The 15,142-nt window shown below is 39.9% G+C and overlaps 1 protein-coding gene across 2 annotated transcripts in view; it reads left to right on the top strand.

Moving 5' to 3' along the window:
* Positions 1-15,142, top strand: part of LOC311232432 (inactive tyrosine-protein kinase 7-like) — a 194,118-nt gene that overhangs the window by 107,594 nt on the left and 71,382 nt on the right. For both annotated transcript variants that reach the window (XM_084319227.1, XM_084319228.1), the window contains exon 2: positions 11,932-12,228. In XM_084319227.1, the coding sequence (XP_084175353.1) occupies positions 11,932-12,228 (297 nt within the window). The remainder of the gene's footprint in view (positions 1-11,931; positions 12,229-15,142) is intronic.

Genomic DNA, 15,142 nt, shown 5'->3' with positions numbered 1-15,142 from the left:
TTGCATCAGGCTCTTTTGTTATGGCAATGACTCTGTCTTGTGGCAAGTTGTTGTGGCAGTTGAAGTGTAAGTCTAAAAGCCTTGTAAGTCTAAAAGCTAAATAACTGTATTATAAGGAAAGGTTAACCTTCTGTAGTGTGGTAGTGAAAGGTTAACCTTCTGTGGTGTTGTAGTGAAAGGTTAACCTTCTGTAGTGTGGTAGTGAAAGGGTTAACCTTCTGTAGTGTGGTAGTGAAAGGGACCCTGATAATAAACAAGAGACAAATCAAGTTTCAAGATTTTATTATCATTTAAAATAACACGAGAAAAATAGGCATGATAAAAATAGACATGCTAAAGTCAATGTTCAATGTTCAATGTTCTGATGGCCTCTCCAGATGATCACCGTGGTCTTTTTGAACCGCCGGTGGATATTTTGGCTGGTGGTGCTGGGCATGTTATGTCCTGGGCTTCCTCATCACAGAACTCTCTGATCTTGTGGAACAGATAGTGTTGTCTTGCAGAGTCCAGTCCCGGTGGTGGCAGCACAGGAAGTCCATCTATAGGCGGCAGGACACGGATGTCACGGAGCAGCTGGAATCTGGTTTCAGCGCCATCAATAGACATCTTTGCCACAACCACACCAGGTTCCTTGGAATCAAAGCTGCAATAATAAAGTGAAACGTTAGTACAGGGCACATAACAATATCAATGCATTTGTATCATTTGCCAATGACATTCTTTGCACTAAAGTGTGAATAATTAATTACAGTAAATACACAACACACAGTGACCACACCCACCTAAAGTGCTGGTACTGCTTGATCTGTGGCAGTGGCTTGAAGTAAGGCCCCAGATGTTCCTGCCAGTTGTAGGACTCCACGATTACAGTGCCATCTTCCTTTCCCACTAGCTGTGGTATGTTGACTCCAGCCACTGAGCTGTCCCTTATGACTGCTGCAATGTCATCAAGAGTGTTCACCTTGGTCTTTCTGAAACGCTGCTTGAGAAGCCCAAAGAAACAGTCCGGGGAAAACTTTGTGTGGCCTACAATCAGCAGGTGGAGATTGACACGATGGTGAAGACCATGTAGCGCTCGCCACGCTAAGTACCACAACATGTACTTGTTCTTGTTTTGGCCACTGCAGTTGTCACAGTGAAGGTCAACATCTGTCTCCCCAAGACCATGGTCTTTGAAGAAGTGGTGCAGGTAGCTTATGACGGCGTTGCTACCTTTGCTGGACTCCATCCCCTCATCCACCAAATAGTTGACTTGCCGTGGAATCGCCTCACAGCAAGCACCGAATATGCTGCACTTGCGTGGAGCCAAGAAGTACATGGGCCCTGGCTGAAGGGGGTCTGATGGGTAGTGCACCTGCAATAAATGAATAAGGATTTTAGAAAGAAAAAAAAGGGAGCAATGCAGTAGTGTGGTAGTGAAAGTGGTAGTCTTTTTTCATCGAGAAAAAACGGATAAATAGTTTTTTTTACCATATTTCTACACATTTCCGCTGCCACATTACATTTATGAAATCTCGACGAAATACCTCTGAATAAGAATTTAAAAAAAATTAAAGATTCGATGACTAATTCGGCCAGAAACGGCTTTGAGGCGAAGCGTTACTAAGCGCTCATAGATACCTAAAAGTCCTGGTAGTGAAAGGGTTAACCTTCTGTAGTGTGGTAGTGAAAGGTTAACCTTCTGTAGTGTGGTAGTGAAAGGGTTAACCTTCTGTAGTGTGGTAGTGAAAGGTTAACCGTCTGTAGTGTGGTAGTGAAAGGTTAACCTTCTGTAGTGTGGCAGTGAAAGGGTTAACGCGCGCCTCATCTCTCCTGCCTCGCGCTGCACACCAAGCACCAAGCAGCACCAGCACCAGCAGCCGCGCGATTGTACATTTGTAACGTCAACACAGCTCAGCTGTCAACTATGTTATTTAGATGTATTTAGCAATTAGGTAAATACCTAATTTTTAAATGCACCCTAACGAAATTCGTTCGCTCATAAAATTCTAACTTTTAATGGTTTTTAATTAAGTTAAAACACGCGTTTTATAACGGCGTCAAGGCCTCTTTTTTTTATCTTTTTTTTTTAGACACTGCGTTACGTTGCTTATAACTTATAACATTAAGATAGTGTATTAACATTGTTATTCTCTCTCTGAGAAAGGAGAGCTAAATAATGTGTCTGTGTGTTAACACCTCTTAAGTACGAGTACTTGCTACCCGGACAGGCCGCACAGCCCTCGCGTGTAGTTTTTCTCCTCACTTGAGAGAGAATTTGTGGAACTATTATAACAATAATTACCTCATTTACAAGTTGTATTTAAGTTTGCAAATAAGGGCAAATAAGGGAACACATTAATGACAATTCAAATATGTAAAAAAAAATCAAGATTTCGATTTTTTGGATTTTCTGAACAGCAAGACATTTTCTTCATTTCAGAGCACCTCCCCCTTGCGAATCAAATCGGGTTTGGTCACGTCGAGTCACATATCACAAAGTCTGCCACGATACGATTCGATTCAGGTGCCTGCGATCGATATGAGGCGATATTATGTGCCCATTTAACTAGGGCTGTACCGAATGTCATTTTTTAACATTCGAAGCTTCGAATGTCTATACAAAAATAAAATACTAAAACAAAAATTTAATTTTTTTTTATATATTTTTTTTTTAACTGAATCCTCAATTTGAATAAAGTGATTAATCTGATAAAATTAGTCTTTTATTAAATAAACTTTCTTTGATGAATATAACATCAGTTTCGTCAACATAAATAATCCAATAAGGGCACGGTTGTTATGAAAGTGATGGTGACGTCTTATAGTATAATATTATAATATTAGTGTAGCCTAATCTTTAACTGCAACTGTGAAGAAAACCCCCATTGGTTTAAACAGATTGAATAGACACAAAAAAAAAAATTTTTTAAATAAATTAAAAAGAAAAAAAAATTAAATGTAAAATTCAAATGTTGATTTAGAATTCGAATGTCAACATTATGATCGAAGCATTCGGTACAGCCCTACATTTAACACAATCAGTCACATTTTGACCAACAAAAAAAAGGCTACGGAAATATCAATTGACGTTTTTATTTTTGAGCTCTTCCAGACATTTAAATGAAAAACAATCTATTGTTTTTAATACAAATAGACCTCCTGTTCACTGTAAAGTGCCACGTTTTTATATATTGGGCTTTAAACTTTAAGTAAAATGTTTTGGAACTCACAACACGCAAGCTAAAACCCCTTCCTCTCCCAAACTGTTCCTAAAATTGTTTTATGTTGCATGATGATCATTTATGTATTCATGTTTAAATATCAACATTATCTGTCCATCCTCAGTAACACACACACATACACTAGGGCTGGGCGATATGGCCAAAAACGTTATTTATCGACGTTATAATTATCGTCGATATAATGTCTGTCAAGTTTAATTAACTTATTATGCCCAGCGCCGATGGACGGGCTATTAATAGAGTTGTTTTTCTGCTGCGAATGTCTCGAGTTGATGTCGTCATCAGTCCGCGCACGTTAGCAGTTAGCCAGAGCGAGCAGTACTGTGTATCCCATGACAATGTACTAGTAAATATCCCTAAAATACTCTGTTCCGCCCCAATAAATTGCAACGACGTCCACCGTATACCACACACTACTATAACCGTGGCATCAGAATTCACGCCACACACATACTCGGCACGTAAATATATAAAATAGCGCCGTGCAAGCTAATTATCCTAGCGAGCCAAACGATACAATTGCGCCGTGCAAGCTAATTATCCTAGCGAGCCATATTGCTAAAGTACTAAATATCCCTAAAATACTCTGTTCCGCCCAATACATTGCAACGACGTCCACCGTATACCACACACTACTATAACCGTGGCATCAGAATTCACGCCACACACATACTCGGCACGTAAATATATAAAATAGCGCCGTGCAAGCTAATTAGCCTAGCAAGCCTTGTTGTTGAGTCCTACCTCCGGGTCTCCTTCCGGGTCTCCTTCGCTGTCTGCCATCTCCTTCACTGATTGGTTGTTAGTGCGTGTGCTCATATCCAAGCTTGGAAAATCGATATATCGAAACTTTGCGACCACGTTTCATGTTTATTTCGAGGAAATAATTTATCGCGATAGTTATCGTTATCGTTTTATCGCCCAGCCCTAACACACACACACACACACACACACACACACACAGAATGTCCCCACCCCTCCTCCTTCCCCTCTCCTCTCTCCTGTTCTCTCTCACGGTTAGCTGCTTAGCTTAGTTAGCTTAAGCAGCCAACGTAATGTTAATTTAGATCTGGCCACGCGATGTGGGCATAAAGGAATGGCGACAATGCAAAGCATGTTAGATGCATTTGACCCGTTGCGGGGAAAAAACTGCACAGACTTATATCGGGTTGCAAAATAGACGCTCTGTTCTGCTGTACAGAGCTACATGGAGTTTCACACTACTGGGCGCGGTCGGATATGACATCGCCGGATTTTCAAAATAAGAGTATCGCAATATGAATAGATCTTTTTACGTTGCATCGATCCTATTTGATTATTGATAATAGATCGATATATCGATCTGGATCGATGTATCGTCCCACCCCTATCCAAAACACATAACCAAAGCTGCTCCCAGCCTCCCCAGTGAATGTGGTAACAGATACTGCTTGCCAGAGAAGGGAAAACCCCGGACCGGACTTTTTTTCTGATGCACATGCCCACCCAATCCAATCCAATGATGTGCCATACCATCCGGGAGACGATAGGCAGCGGTATTTGCCCTTTTCGAGCTCAGACCCATTCCCAATGATAACATCAGGCTGGATGGATGAAAAATGTATGGATATTGCTAATAAAAGCAAAAACGAGAAAAAGACGAGAAAACTCGTCATTGGCACTCAACGCATGGCGAGTTAACACGACTAATCTCGTCGTTGGCACTCAATGTGTTAAGAAAACAACAATTTGTTTGTTTTTTTGTTCAAACTGATAGTATATCCTAATGATTGACCAATAACAAGTGGAAACAACTGTGACTGTATTTTCTTCTTCCGTGTTGTGTGACTGTTGCAGCCATGGTAAAGTATGTCAAATAGGTTTCTATTATGTTTCCATCTGCATGACATGGCAAATACAGCCTGTGGAAATATATATTCCCTTTAATTCCCATATATTCCTGTTAATTCCCATGGACAGTCTCCACCTTTTGAATATTCCCGTAGCCATAGCTAAGCTTTACATACTATACATTAGGCTATTTGTTGGTTCTTGCGTACATTTTTGATAGTAGTTATATGTATGTATTGTGTGACAGAGCGGCTTTAACCTGCCAGGTAAAAGTGCGCCTGTCCCTTTATGTCTGTCAATTACGGATGCGCTCATCTGGGATCTGATAGCGGATAAGAGGTGAGACGTCAGATGGTGGGGGGTTGGCCTGGTGAGACAGGAGACGTGCGAAGTCATGACGCGGGAGTGAGAGCGGCGAGTTTGAATGTTGTTTACCTGAAAGAAGACGTGCAGCCGATGTGAGGAGTAGGAGAACGTGAACCGGAGTTAGAGAAGTTGAAAACGCGCCAGTAAACATTACCTAACACGGGATGGATGAGAAACGGGGATAGTACGGAGTCTCCGGACGTCTACGACCTGGTCATCTTCACCCAACGCGGACTTCGGTGCGGTAAAGTACACGCTGCACTGTTGGTTGCGCTCCTGTTCCGAGGCTGTGACGCAAGCGTCTCCGACTCAAACATTCCCCTCTCCAAGCTTCCTAACGACGGCGACACATAGCCGAGGCCAAACGCGCCTCTATCGCTCTCTCTCTCCCTTCAGCCCAAGCCAAACATCTCTCTCTACCCCTTCAGCCCAAGCCAAACATCTCTCTCTACCCCTCCAGCCCAAGTCCAACGCCCCTCTTTTTTCCCTATACTCTCGCATCACACACCCACACACACACACACACGCACACACACACACACACACACATATTTTCGTTAGAGACTTTCTATTTTTTCGTTCATTCACACAGTTGCGTGGTGGTCATCACGAACTCTTTGACATTTGGAACTATTGGCAAATGCCTATACCTGTTCACCCAATGCACTGAACTGCGTGAACGAACTGGTCTGTAAATGAATTGTTTTGTGTTCTAAGAGTTTTCTTATGATTTTGACTAATATCCAATACATGGACATTTTGACTGAATTGGGCATGACTCCTGAGTGTTTCTTTGTTATCAAACTCACCTAGTAATTATCTTGGCCATTAGTCCAGACCTATAAATCAAATTATTATATTATTTGTCTAATGAAAATTATTATATTATTTGTCTAATGAAAATTATTATTATTATTTGTCTTATGTGGTACAGTCTTATGCCGGAGCTATAGGCCTAATTAACCAAATCAAAAAGGTATTTTTATCTTCATTGGCAGGGGTTAGACCTGTCTGGCGCCCAACGGTAAAGGTTATAGGCACTATAAGTGGACACCGCTACAATTGCTGTATTGCCCTGGCAATCTTTTAGAATCTCAAGTTTCAAGTTTCTTTAATAGTTGTCATACAGAAGTACAGAATACTTTCATACAAAATGCTTCTTACTGTTACGCTCCAGAGACTGTGCTAGACAAGATAGTATCAAATAACATAGTATAGCATGTAATTTAGAAGAAGAAAATGAGGTCACCGTGTTCGGTATAGACATATGTACAATGTTCTGAGTTACCATATAATATACAATACTATGCAGTGTACTAATGTACAGTACTATATAGTGCAAAGCAGAAATGGGATGAGGTACAATTTAGGTACAATTTACAGTAAGGTGTACGAGTTGTAGTGCAATCCTTCATCAATAAATATAAAGTGTGGGGAGTGGGTGCTACAGTGTGTTTGTTTAAAGTGGGTGTGTGCTATAAAGTGTGTGGAGTGGGTGCTACAGTGTGTCTGTTTAAAGTGAGTGTGTGCGTGTGGATGTGTGTGCTATGTGCGTTTGGTGGTTGTTGTTGTGTTGTTGTGTCTCATTTGAACCTCCAACATCTAAATGGGTAGAGTTATTTTACTTAGCGTAGTTGGTCCCTTGTAGACGTATGCAATGCATTTTTTATCGACTTTGCTATTATGATTTATTTCAATCATGTGAACTCTGAATGAACTCTGAATGACGTCCTCTCGGCTTTGGATGCTGTGACTGTGAGTGGGGCTCCGCTCTACTGTGAGTGGGGCTCTACTGTGATTGGGGCTCTACTGTTGTCTACTTAGAAGATTCGTTCTTTCTTACTAAACAGGTCACCTAGTCCAGAAACCAGATTATGAAACTTTTTCTGTAAAGATAATTTTGCATAGCATTTCTACTTTCACAGATGGACCGTGCGGAATGAAGGATGAGAGAGAGAGGAAGGTCATGATTTGATTTTGAACCCATGACATCGCATGTGACTAGGGATGGGCACGTGACTAGGGATGGGCATTAGTCGGATGTTACCGGTGTTCTCTGTTCAGGCATCCACTGAGTACATAACATGCCCACTGCCCCCACCAGTGTATGCTTTCTTTAAAAATAGAAATAAAACCAATTTAGGTAATTTTCGCATATCAGTGCATGTTCATCAAATAAAAATATAAAAATATACATTTGTAAAATAATAAGCGTGTTATCAATACTTAGTCAGACAACATTATAACCCAATGGTAACCCCAACTTTATAACCCAATGGCAACCACAACTTTATAACCCAATGGCAACCCCAATGGGCATGTGACTAGGGATGGGCACGTGACTAGGGATGGGCCTCAAAACTCATCTTTTAAATAGAGCCTTTTGTTGATTTTTATCTAGTTTTAGCTCCACACATTTTATGTTCTTATACCAGTTTTAGCTCTTCTTATTTTATGTTTTTTACTCTTTTACTAGTTTTAGTGTTCTTTTTACTCCTTACTACTAGGGGTGTAAAGGTACACGTATCCGTACCGAACCGTTTCAGTACTGGACCTAAGGTTCAGTACGGCTGTGAATACAGCGGTACTGTTAACTACTAACGAACGCACGTGCAGAAAAAATATTTGCGTGCAGAATTGAATTCAAGACTCTATTATTAATTTCAATATAGAATATTCGTTGACAGCCATACAAGTACAATTAGTTACTGCACACAACATCACCCCTGAGTGGAACATGGAAAGCCAAACTTTCCCCCACTGTACCGAAAACCCGTACCGAACCGTGACTTCAAAACCGAGGTACGTACCGAACCGTGGTTTGTGTACCGTTACACCCCTACTCCTTACTAGTTTTAGTCTTGCTTATTTTATATTCTTTCTTTTTTTACTCTCTTGCTAGCTTTTATGTTCTTTTATAATGTAGCGCTTTGAGATTTGCTCCACAACTATAAAGCGCCCTACAAATCAAATATATTATTATTATTATTAGGGTTGCGCATTTGACTAGAGATGGACATCATACATGTGACTAGGAATGGACATGTGACTAGGAATCATAATCATCTTCTGAAATCACAATTTGCATATTTCTTTTGTTTTGTCTATTGAACAGGAAGAAATATGGTTTCAAATAATAATAATAAAGCTCAATGCAAGTGGAGTTCACACATGAGTCAGAACATTTTACTGTTCCAGTGTTTCTGATGCGTTAAGAGTACTTCAGTTTCTGATGCGTTCGAATATTTCAGTATTTGTTCATGTTGCATTAGAGTACTTCAGTACTCGTTTCTCATGTGTTGCAGTACTTCAGATGCGTTGGAGTACTTCAGTACTTGTTTTGATGCATTAGACTAGAGTACTCGACCACTAAATGACTTGAAATGCCCATCACTATTTCTGTTACATGCACCTTTACCCATTGAGCTACCAGCATGCACCCAGACATTCTTCTAAAGCCCTTAACCTACTTATCAAGCGCAAATCATATATCGTTTGATATAATGTCTGCTTGCATGTTAATGTTAGGATGCGGAGTGCATACCTGCATATCAGTCATCACAGAGGGGCCAGGGATGGGTCCCTGTATCACAAAGTGAGCGTCCGTAGGAGCTGAATCCTTGAGGCCCCCTAGCCGGTCTGCAGCACACCTGGCTGTCTGGTCCTAAATCATTAATTAGAATTAATCGATTAAATCGTTTAATTGCCCAGCCCTAACTGTAAGTCTGCATTTAGTTAGTGGATCAGGATCACTCTGTTGTTAAACCAATTCCAAAGACTATATGTTCTACGTAGGTCCAGCAAATAAGATATCAGTACTTGCTTTGTCCTGACAACAACTAGGGCTGACATTTTATCAAAATGTTATTGAAAACGCTATATGGCCTAGTGCATTATGCAAATTCGAAGTGATGATGATGATGATGAATAGTTTATTTTCGGTCTTTGTTTACAGATAAATCAAAAACACGTGTGGACTTTCAAAAGGAAAAGAAAAAATCATAAATGTACATATTCAAAGTAGGGCTGGGCGATATGACGATATTATATAAATATCGGGTACAGTTCATTAACGATACACTTTTTTAACGTATCGTGGATATCGTGATGTTTTGCCCAAGAGGATTGTGTCGCGTCAATCTGGTCCACACGTTTGAACAACACACACACACTACTGCATCAAAGTTACTACTTATGATAAAGGAATTCTTTTTGTGGCATTAACCTTATATAGTTACACGTTCAATAACATCAGCGTATTTACCCGAACATAGCAACGTCCGAGGACGACATAGATAGCAAGCATTACTCGAGTTGTGCCCATTCTGCGGTCTGTTAATAAAGTTTTCAATCAGACAGATGTATGGAAAGGCTTTTATTATAACATTCGTTGCAGTCAAATCATTATGCCTCGTTTAGTCATGCTGTGGTGCGCTGGTAATCTACTCGTCGGCCGCGGGGAGCTACCGTTGTTGTTGTTGTGTTGAGCTCTCGTCAAAATCAAACATTCTGGAATGTAAAAAACGAATAGCGCTTGCCGATTGGTGCTAAGAACAGCAGGGCGGGTGCAAGCGGTGTGACTTAATTGGCAGACTCGACTGTCAATCAAAATTATTCTGTTGCCGGCTGAATGATTGAATGAATGAGAACTTTATTAACAGATTGCAGAATGGGTACAATACAGTACAGCTCAATACAACAACAGTGGACTGGAGGATGAAGACCAGAAAAAGACTTTCGGCTTTTTTACATAAGGGTCCTCCATTTTCAATTCATCAAAACATTTAGAGACATACAAATATACAGTAGTTTCATTAAAATGCTATTGATTGATTGATTGACAGCTTTCTCCAGAACGTGATTTATAGCCCTAAATGCATTATATTGATGATCAAATACAGTTTGATATCGATCTGCGCGAGATAAAAAATTTCAAATGGACGTGCTTCTAGAAGTATATGCAAACATTTCTGGTTTAACAGCTCCCTTGTTTTGTACAGAATGCCAACAGATTTGGCTAATTTACCTTTGATATATTTTATGTGGCAGTGGCTTCCAACTAGGGATGGGTACCGAATTCGGTACTTTTGAGGTACCGAACCGAAACACGTCGGTACTACCGAGTATCGAATCAAGTGAGAAACCGAAAAGAAAAAAAAATTTCTTTTTTCTTGTCATGTCAACGTTCACACGCACAATATATGCTTACCTAGGATTTGACTTGATTCAACAACAAAGCAGTCGGAGCAATGACAAGCCGAAAACTGTTGAAATTGTAGTTATTTGAAGTTTGGATTTTTTTTTTCCGACGGAGGTAGGTAAATTAAATTTCTTGAGACTAAAGTACCGAAAAAAGGTACCGTTGGGTACCGGTATCGATTCACAGGTACCGGTATTGGTTCAAATGTGAAAGGTACCCATCCCTACTTCCAACAGAGTTTATGATCTATAATCACACCTAAGAATTTTGTTTCATATACTCTTTCAATTTCGGTTCCATTTAAATTCAGTTTAATTTCACAGTCGGTAGGAACACCACCAAATACCATACATTTTGTTTTGTTTTCATTAAGAGACAACTTATTCCTATCAAACCATTTCTTTAACTTTATCAATTCCCTTTCTACTGTTTTCAATCATTCTTTTATGTCCTCCCCTGAACAAAGTAAATTAGTATCATCAGCAAAAGTAACAATTTTCAAAATATTCGATACTGTAAAAATATCATTTAAATAAAAAGTATAAATCTACCTTCCTGACACTGCTAGCCCACGCATGGCTGGGGAGATGGCATTGTGGTGGTCCGCTGAGGGTGTTAAATTTACTTTCCATTTTATTTGTTTTACCATCTGGAAATGATGCTACTAAAATGGAGAGTATTACTTATATTATATATTATTATTACTGTCTTTCTTATTTATATTTTTTCTTTTAATTTCACTTCATTTCTTTTTGCGTATTTTTGTCTGTCACATCTGTATTTATGTTTAATTATTTTAATAAAATTTTATTTAAATTCTTTATTTATGTGAATTATATCCGTTTGTCGTCACACTCACTGGGTGGGATGGGGTGGGGTTAGGGGATAGGAATGGGGAAGGAAATGGAAGTTGTATAATTTGGATAACTGAAATGTATAAATCTGCATAAATTCTTCCAATAAAAAAAGATAAACCATAAATAAATAAATAACTTGGGTCCCAATACGAGTGGCTGCAATATTTTAAATTGGTGTCAAAATTCCATTCTAAATGAATGGTTGTTGTGCTGTAGAGTTGCCCTGGTCTACACATCATATTCTAAATGAATGGTTGTTGTGCTGTAGAGTTGCCCTGGTCTGAGCAGGTCGGCACCTTGCATGGTCACCTCCGCCGTCTGTGTGTGAATGTGTGAGTGAATGGTCAAATGTGAGGAACAAATTGTAAAACGCTTTGGATAAAAGCTGCTATATAAATGCTGCCATTTATCATGTATCTCACTCTTCTCATCCTCTTATCTTTCTGCCCCTCAGTGTCCACTGTCCACGGCGCCTCCTTGTACTTCACCAAGGAGCCCAAGTCCCAGGACGCGCAGCACGGGCGGAGTGCCATGCTGCGCTGCGAGGTCAGCCCGGCGGAGGGCGTGGCCTACAGCTGGCTCCAGAACGGCCAGCTGGTGACGGACACCGAGCGCCGCTTCCAGAAAGGAGCCAACCTCAAGTTCACGGCGGTGAACCGGACGCTGGACGCAGGGAGCTTCCAGTGCATGGCTCAACTCAACACCACCGGAGAAGAGGAGAGGTCCACCAACGCATCGTTCAACATAAAATGTGAGTTGTGTGTGTGTGTGTGCGTGCGGTCAGGAATTATGGACTGTAGACATTTTTCCATTTTCAAGGTCTTCTGCATCTCGTTCCAACTGCTGGGAGCAGCAAATCATGTGACACATGTATATTTGATCTGCAAACATATGTTTTTCTTATCTCAGAAATTACCTTGAATATCACCTTGAGAGAGAAAGAGACTTTACTTAAGTAAAAGTAGAAATACACCCAGATAGATGAGTACTGAGCACGTGCACACATAGACATAGCTGTCAACCCTACCGTTTTTCCCGGGATTCTCCTGTTTTTTTTAACCCTCCTCACGCCCTGTTCACGGTTCACGTATTGGCACGTATTTTGTACTTATTAATTTTTACAAAATGGCTGCAATTCCCCTCCGTGACGACAGGTGGCAGCAGTGTAGATTAGAACGTTATCACAGGAAGTCAGACCGTTGCGACCCGAAGAAGAACAGCGAGCGGATGTAAGAACAGCGAGCGGATTTGCTCAGAGCTCAGGGGAGAGATTTGCACCGAGGGTGTCAAATCAACTTAGCCAGTGTCTCTTGATTGCCCACTCTGTGGCTTTTGTCTCTGGAACAAAAGGTTTGCAAATCTTCTGTGGATAAAACAATACAAAGTTACTGTATGTGATGCAGGAATGTGTAAATGTATTGGAACTTGGTGAACAGCCGTTTGCTCTGCTCGTCCCCTAAGGTTCACGCGTCCCCTCCTCCCATTCGTCCACGGACGGAGAGCATGCCTTCACTCATTGACGCCCAATTTCCTGAATGCGATTTATATTTGGTATGACAAATACAGTTACTGGTAACTCGCAGGCATTGCAGAGATATTGAGGAAAAACACAAAATCGCATTGGCTTTTTTTCTATCTCACGTTTCTCTGTAGACACACACACTGTTCCAAAAATGATATTCCCACTGCTAAATTAATGACCATAGGTATTTTTATAGCTTTAACGAGTTGTAGTATTAATATGTAGCCTACAGTGATGAAGGTATAAAGACACTATGGTAATACATTGATTGATTGATTGCTAAATTTAACAGATTGCAGAATGGGTACAATACACAATTGTTATGTGGATGCAGACCAGAGAAGGACTTCCCCCATTTTCAATTCATAACATTTACAGTCAAATCAAATACATTTGCAGATTACAACCTTTATTTAATGGTTAATATTTTGATTAAATGTAATTTACTGTATTTTTATAGCATTTACACTTTATAATATTTTATTTTCAGCTTTTATAGTTTCACAAACACATCAAGACAAATCACAAACACAAAGAAAAAAAGAAATAAAAAGAACAATAGTATGTTGCCAGACACTGTCACATCAATGAACAAACATACACCATGTCATATGCTATACACTAAGGACGCAAGGGGCTGATTCTCTGACATACATACACACATTACATATATACACATACACATATATATATATATATAATATATACACCAGCGAAAAAATTAACTAATCAATCTCACAATTTTCTGTAATTAATCTAGATTAAAAACAGCATTTTTCTACATAAAACCGAAGCTTGTAACAGATATTTACTTGAGTAAAATCATGGAATTAATGTAAAATCAACACAAAGAAAGTATATTTAGATTCAAAGACTATTTTAATAGCTTTCTTTGAATACAGTTTCTCTCCTGTGAAATACAAATGTTCAACAAAACCATAATTTACATAGCATTTACACTTAAAGTAGGAAAAGTTTACCCTACAACGAATGGCTGGGTACATACAGGTTTTGACCAGCAGATGGCAGTGACGAGGCAGCTCCATTGGGAGGGGGCGGGGCCGGGTGGGAGGGGGCGCGGCCAGGAGAAGGGGCGGGGCTAATTGTGCAAGTTTTTTCAAATCCCAATGTTGACAGCTATGGACATAGAGCCCAAGGGGTGCTTGCGCACCTGCCCTTTTGAGCCTCATAAAAAAGTGCCTTTTCAAAAAGAGAAAAAAAAAATTATCGTTACGCATATATACTGCCCTTCCAACTGAAAAACGTCAGGATAGAATCTAAATATTAGGTAAAGAGAGAGAGATGCCCCATATTCCATTGCAGTTTGCACAGCCTCCTCAGCGTGCCTCTCCCCGGACCTATATATTTTATGCATCGCATGGGTGGTGATGATGATGATGATGATAGAAACCGCTGTGGCGCATACAGTTGAATGCTGGTATTAAACTCATTGAGGGCCACGAAGAAGTCAAGTCCGATGGGATTTGGGAATCTCAAATACAAATTGGGATTGGAATAAAAAATGCATTTATATTAAACAATACAGAATATACAGCACTTCTTGGGGTCTGTAGGGTAAGCACTTATTCCCTGAACATTTATGGAGATGTATGGGCCTTTTAAGGCAGTGATAAAAGTTTCTTTCAAGGATAAGTGAGCTCCTGCACTGATTATTAGTTCAATATTTGATCACCAAAACCCCCCAAAAAACATGCTGCTCTGATTAAAGGTTATGTTAAAGTGGTATGTGGTCCAGTTATGCTGCTCTGATTAAAGGTTATGTTAAAGTGGTATGTGGTCCAGTTATGCTGCTCTGATTACGTCTTCTTGTAGTTGGCAGGCTTCCTATTTGAAAGTATATAATCTTCTTCATACATTTTTACCAAGTAAATAGTAACTGATGGGTTCAGATAAATGTAGTGGAGTAGAAAGTACAATATTTCCTTTGAAATGTACTTGAATAAAAGTTCCCTATAAGATAAGATAAGATATTCCTTTATTGATCCCCTTGGGGAAATTCAGGCATCATAGCAGCATGGGGGGGAGGGGTACAGGTAGTAAAACAACACAGTATACAGGTAGTAAAAGACAACACAGGCAGTGTAAACAATTTGATCAATATGGTCAATATAATTTACTATCT

Source organism: Notolepis coatsorum (genome assembly GCF_963971535.1).
Source record: "Notolepis coatsorum genome assembly, chromosome: 7".
Lineage (NCBI taxonomy): Eukaryota > Metazoa > Chordata > Actinopteri > Aulopiformes > Paralepididae > Notolepis > Notolepis coatsorum.
Note: the sequence above shows the minus strand (reverse complement) of the source record. Positions and strands in the feature narration are given on the sequence as shown.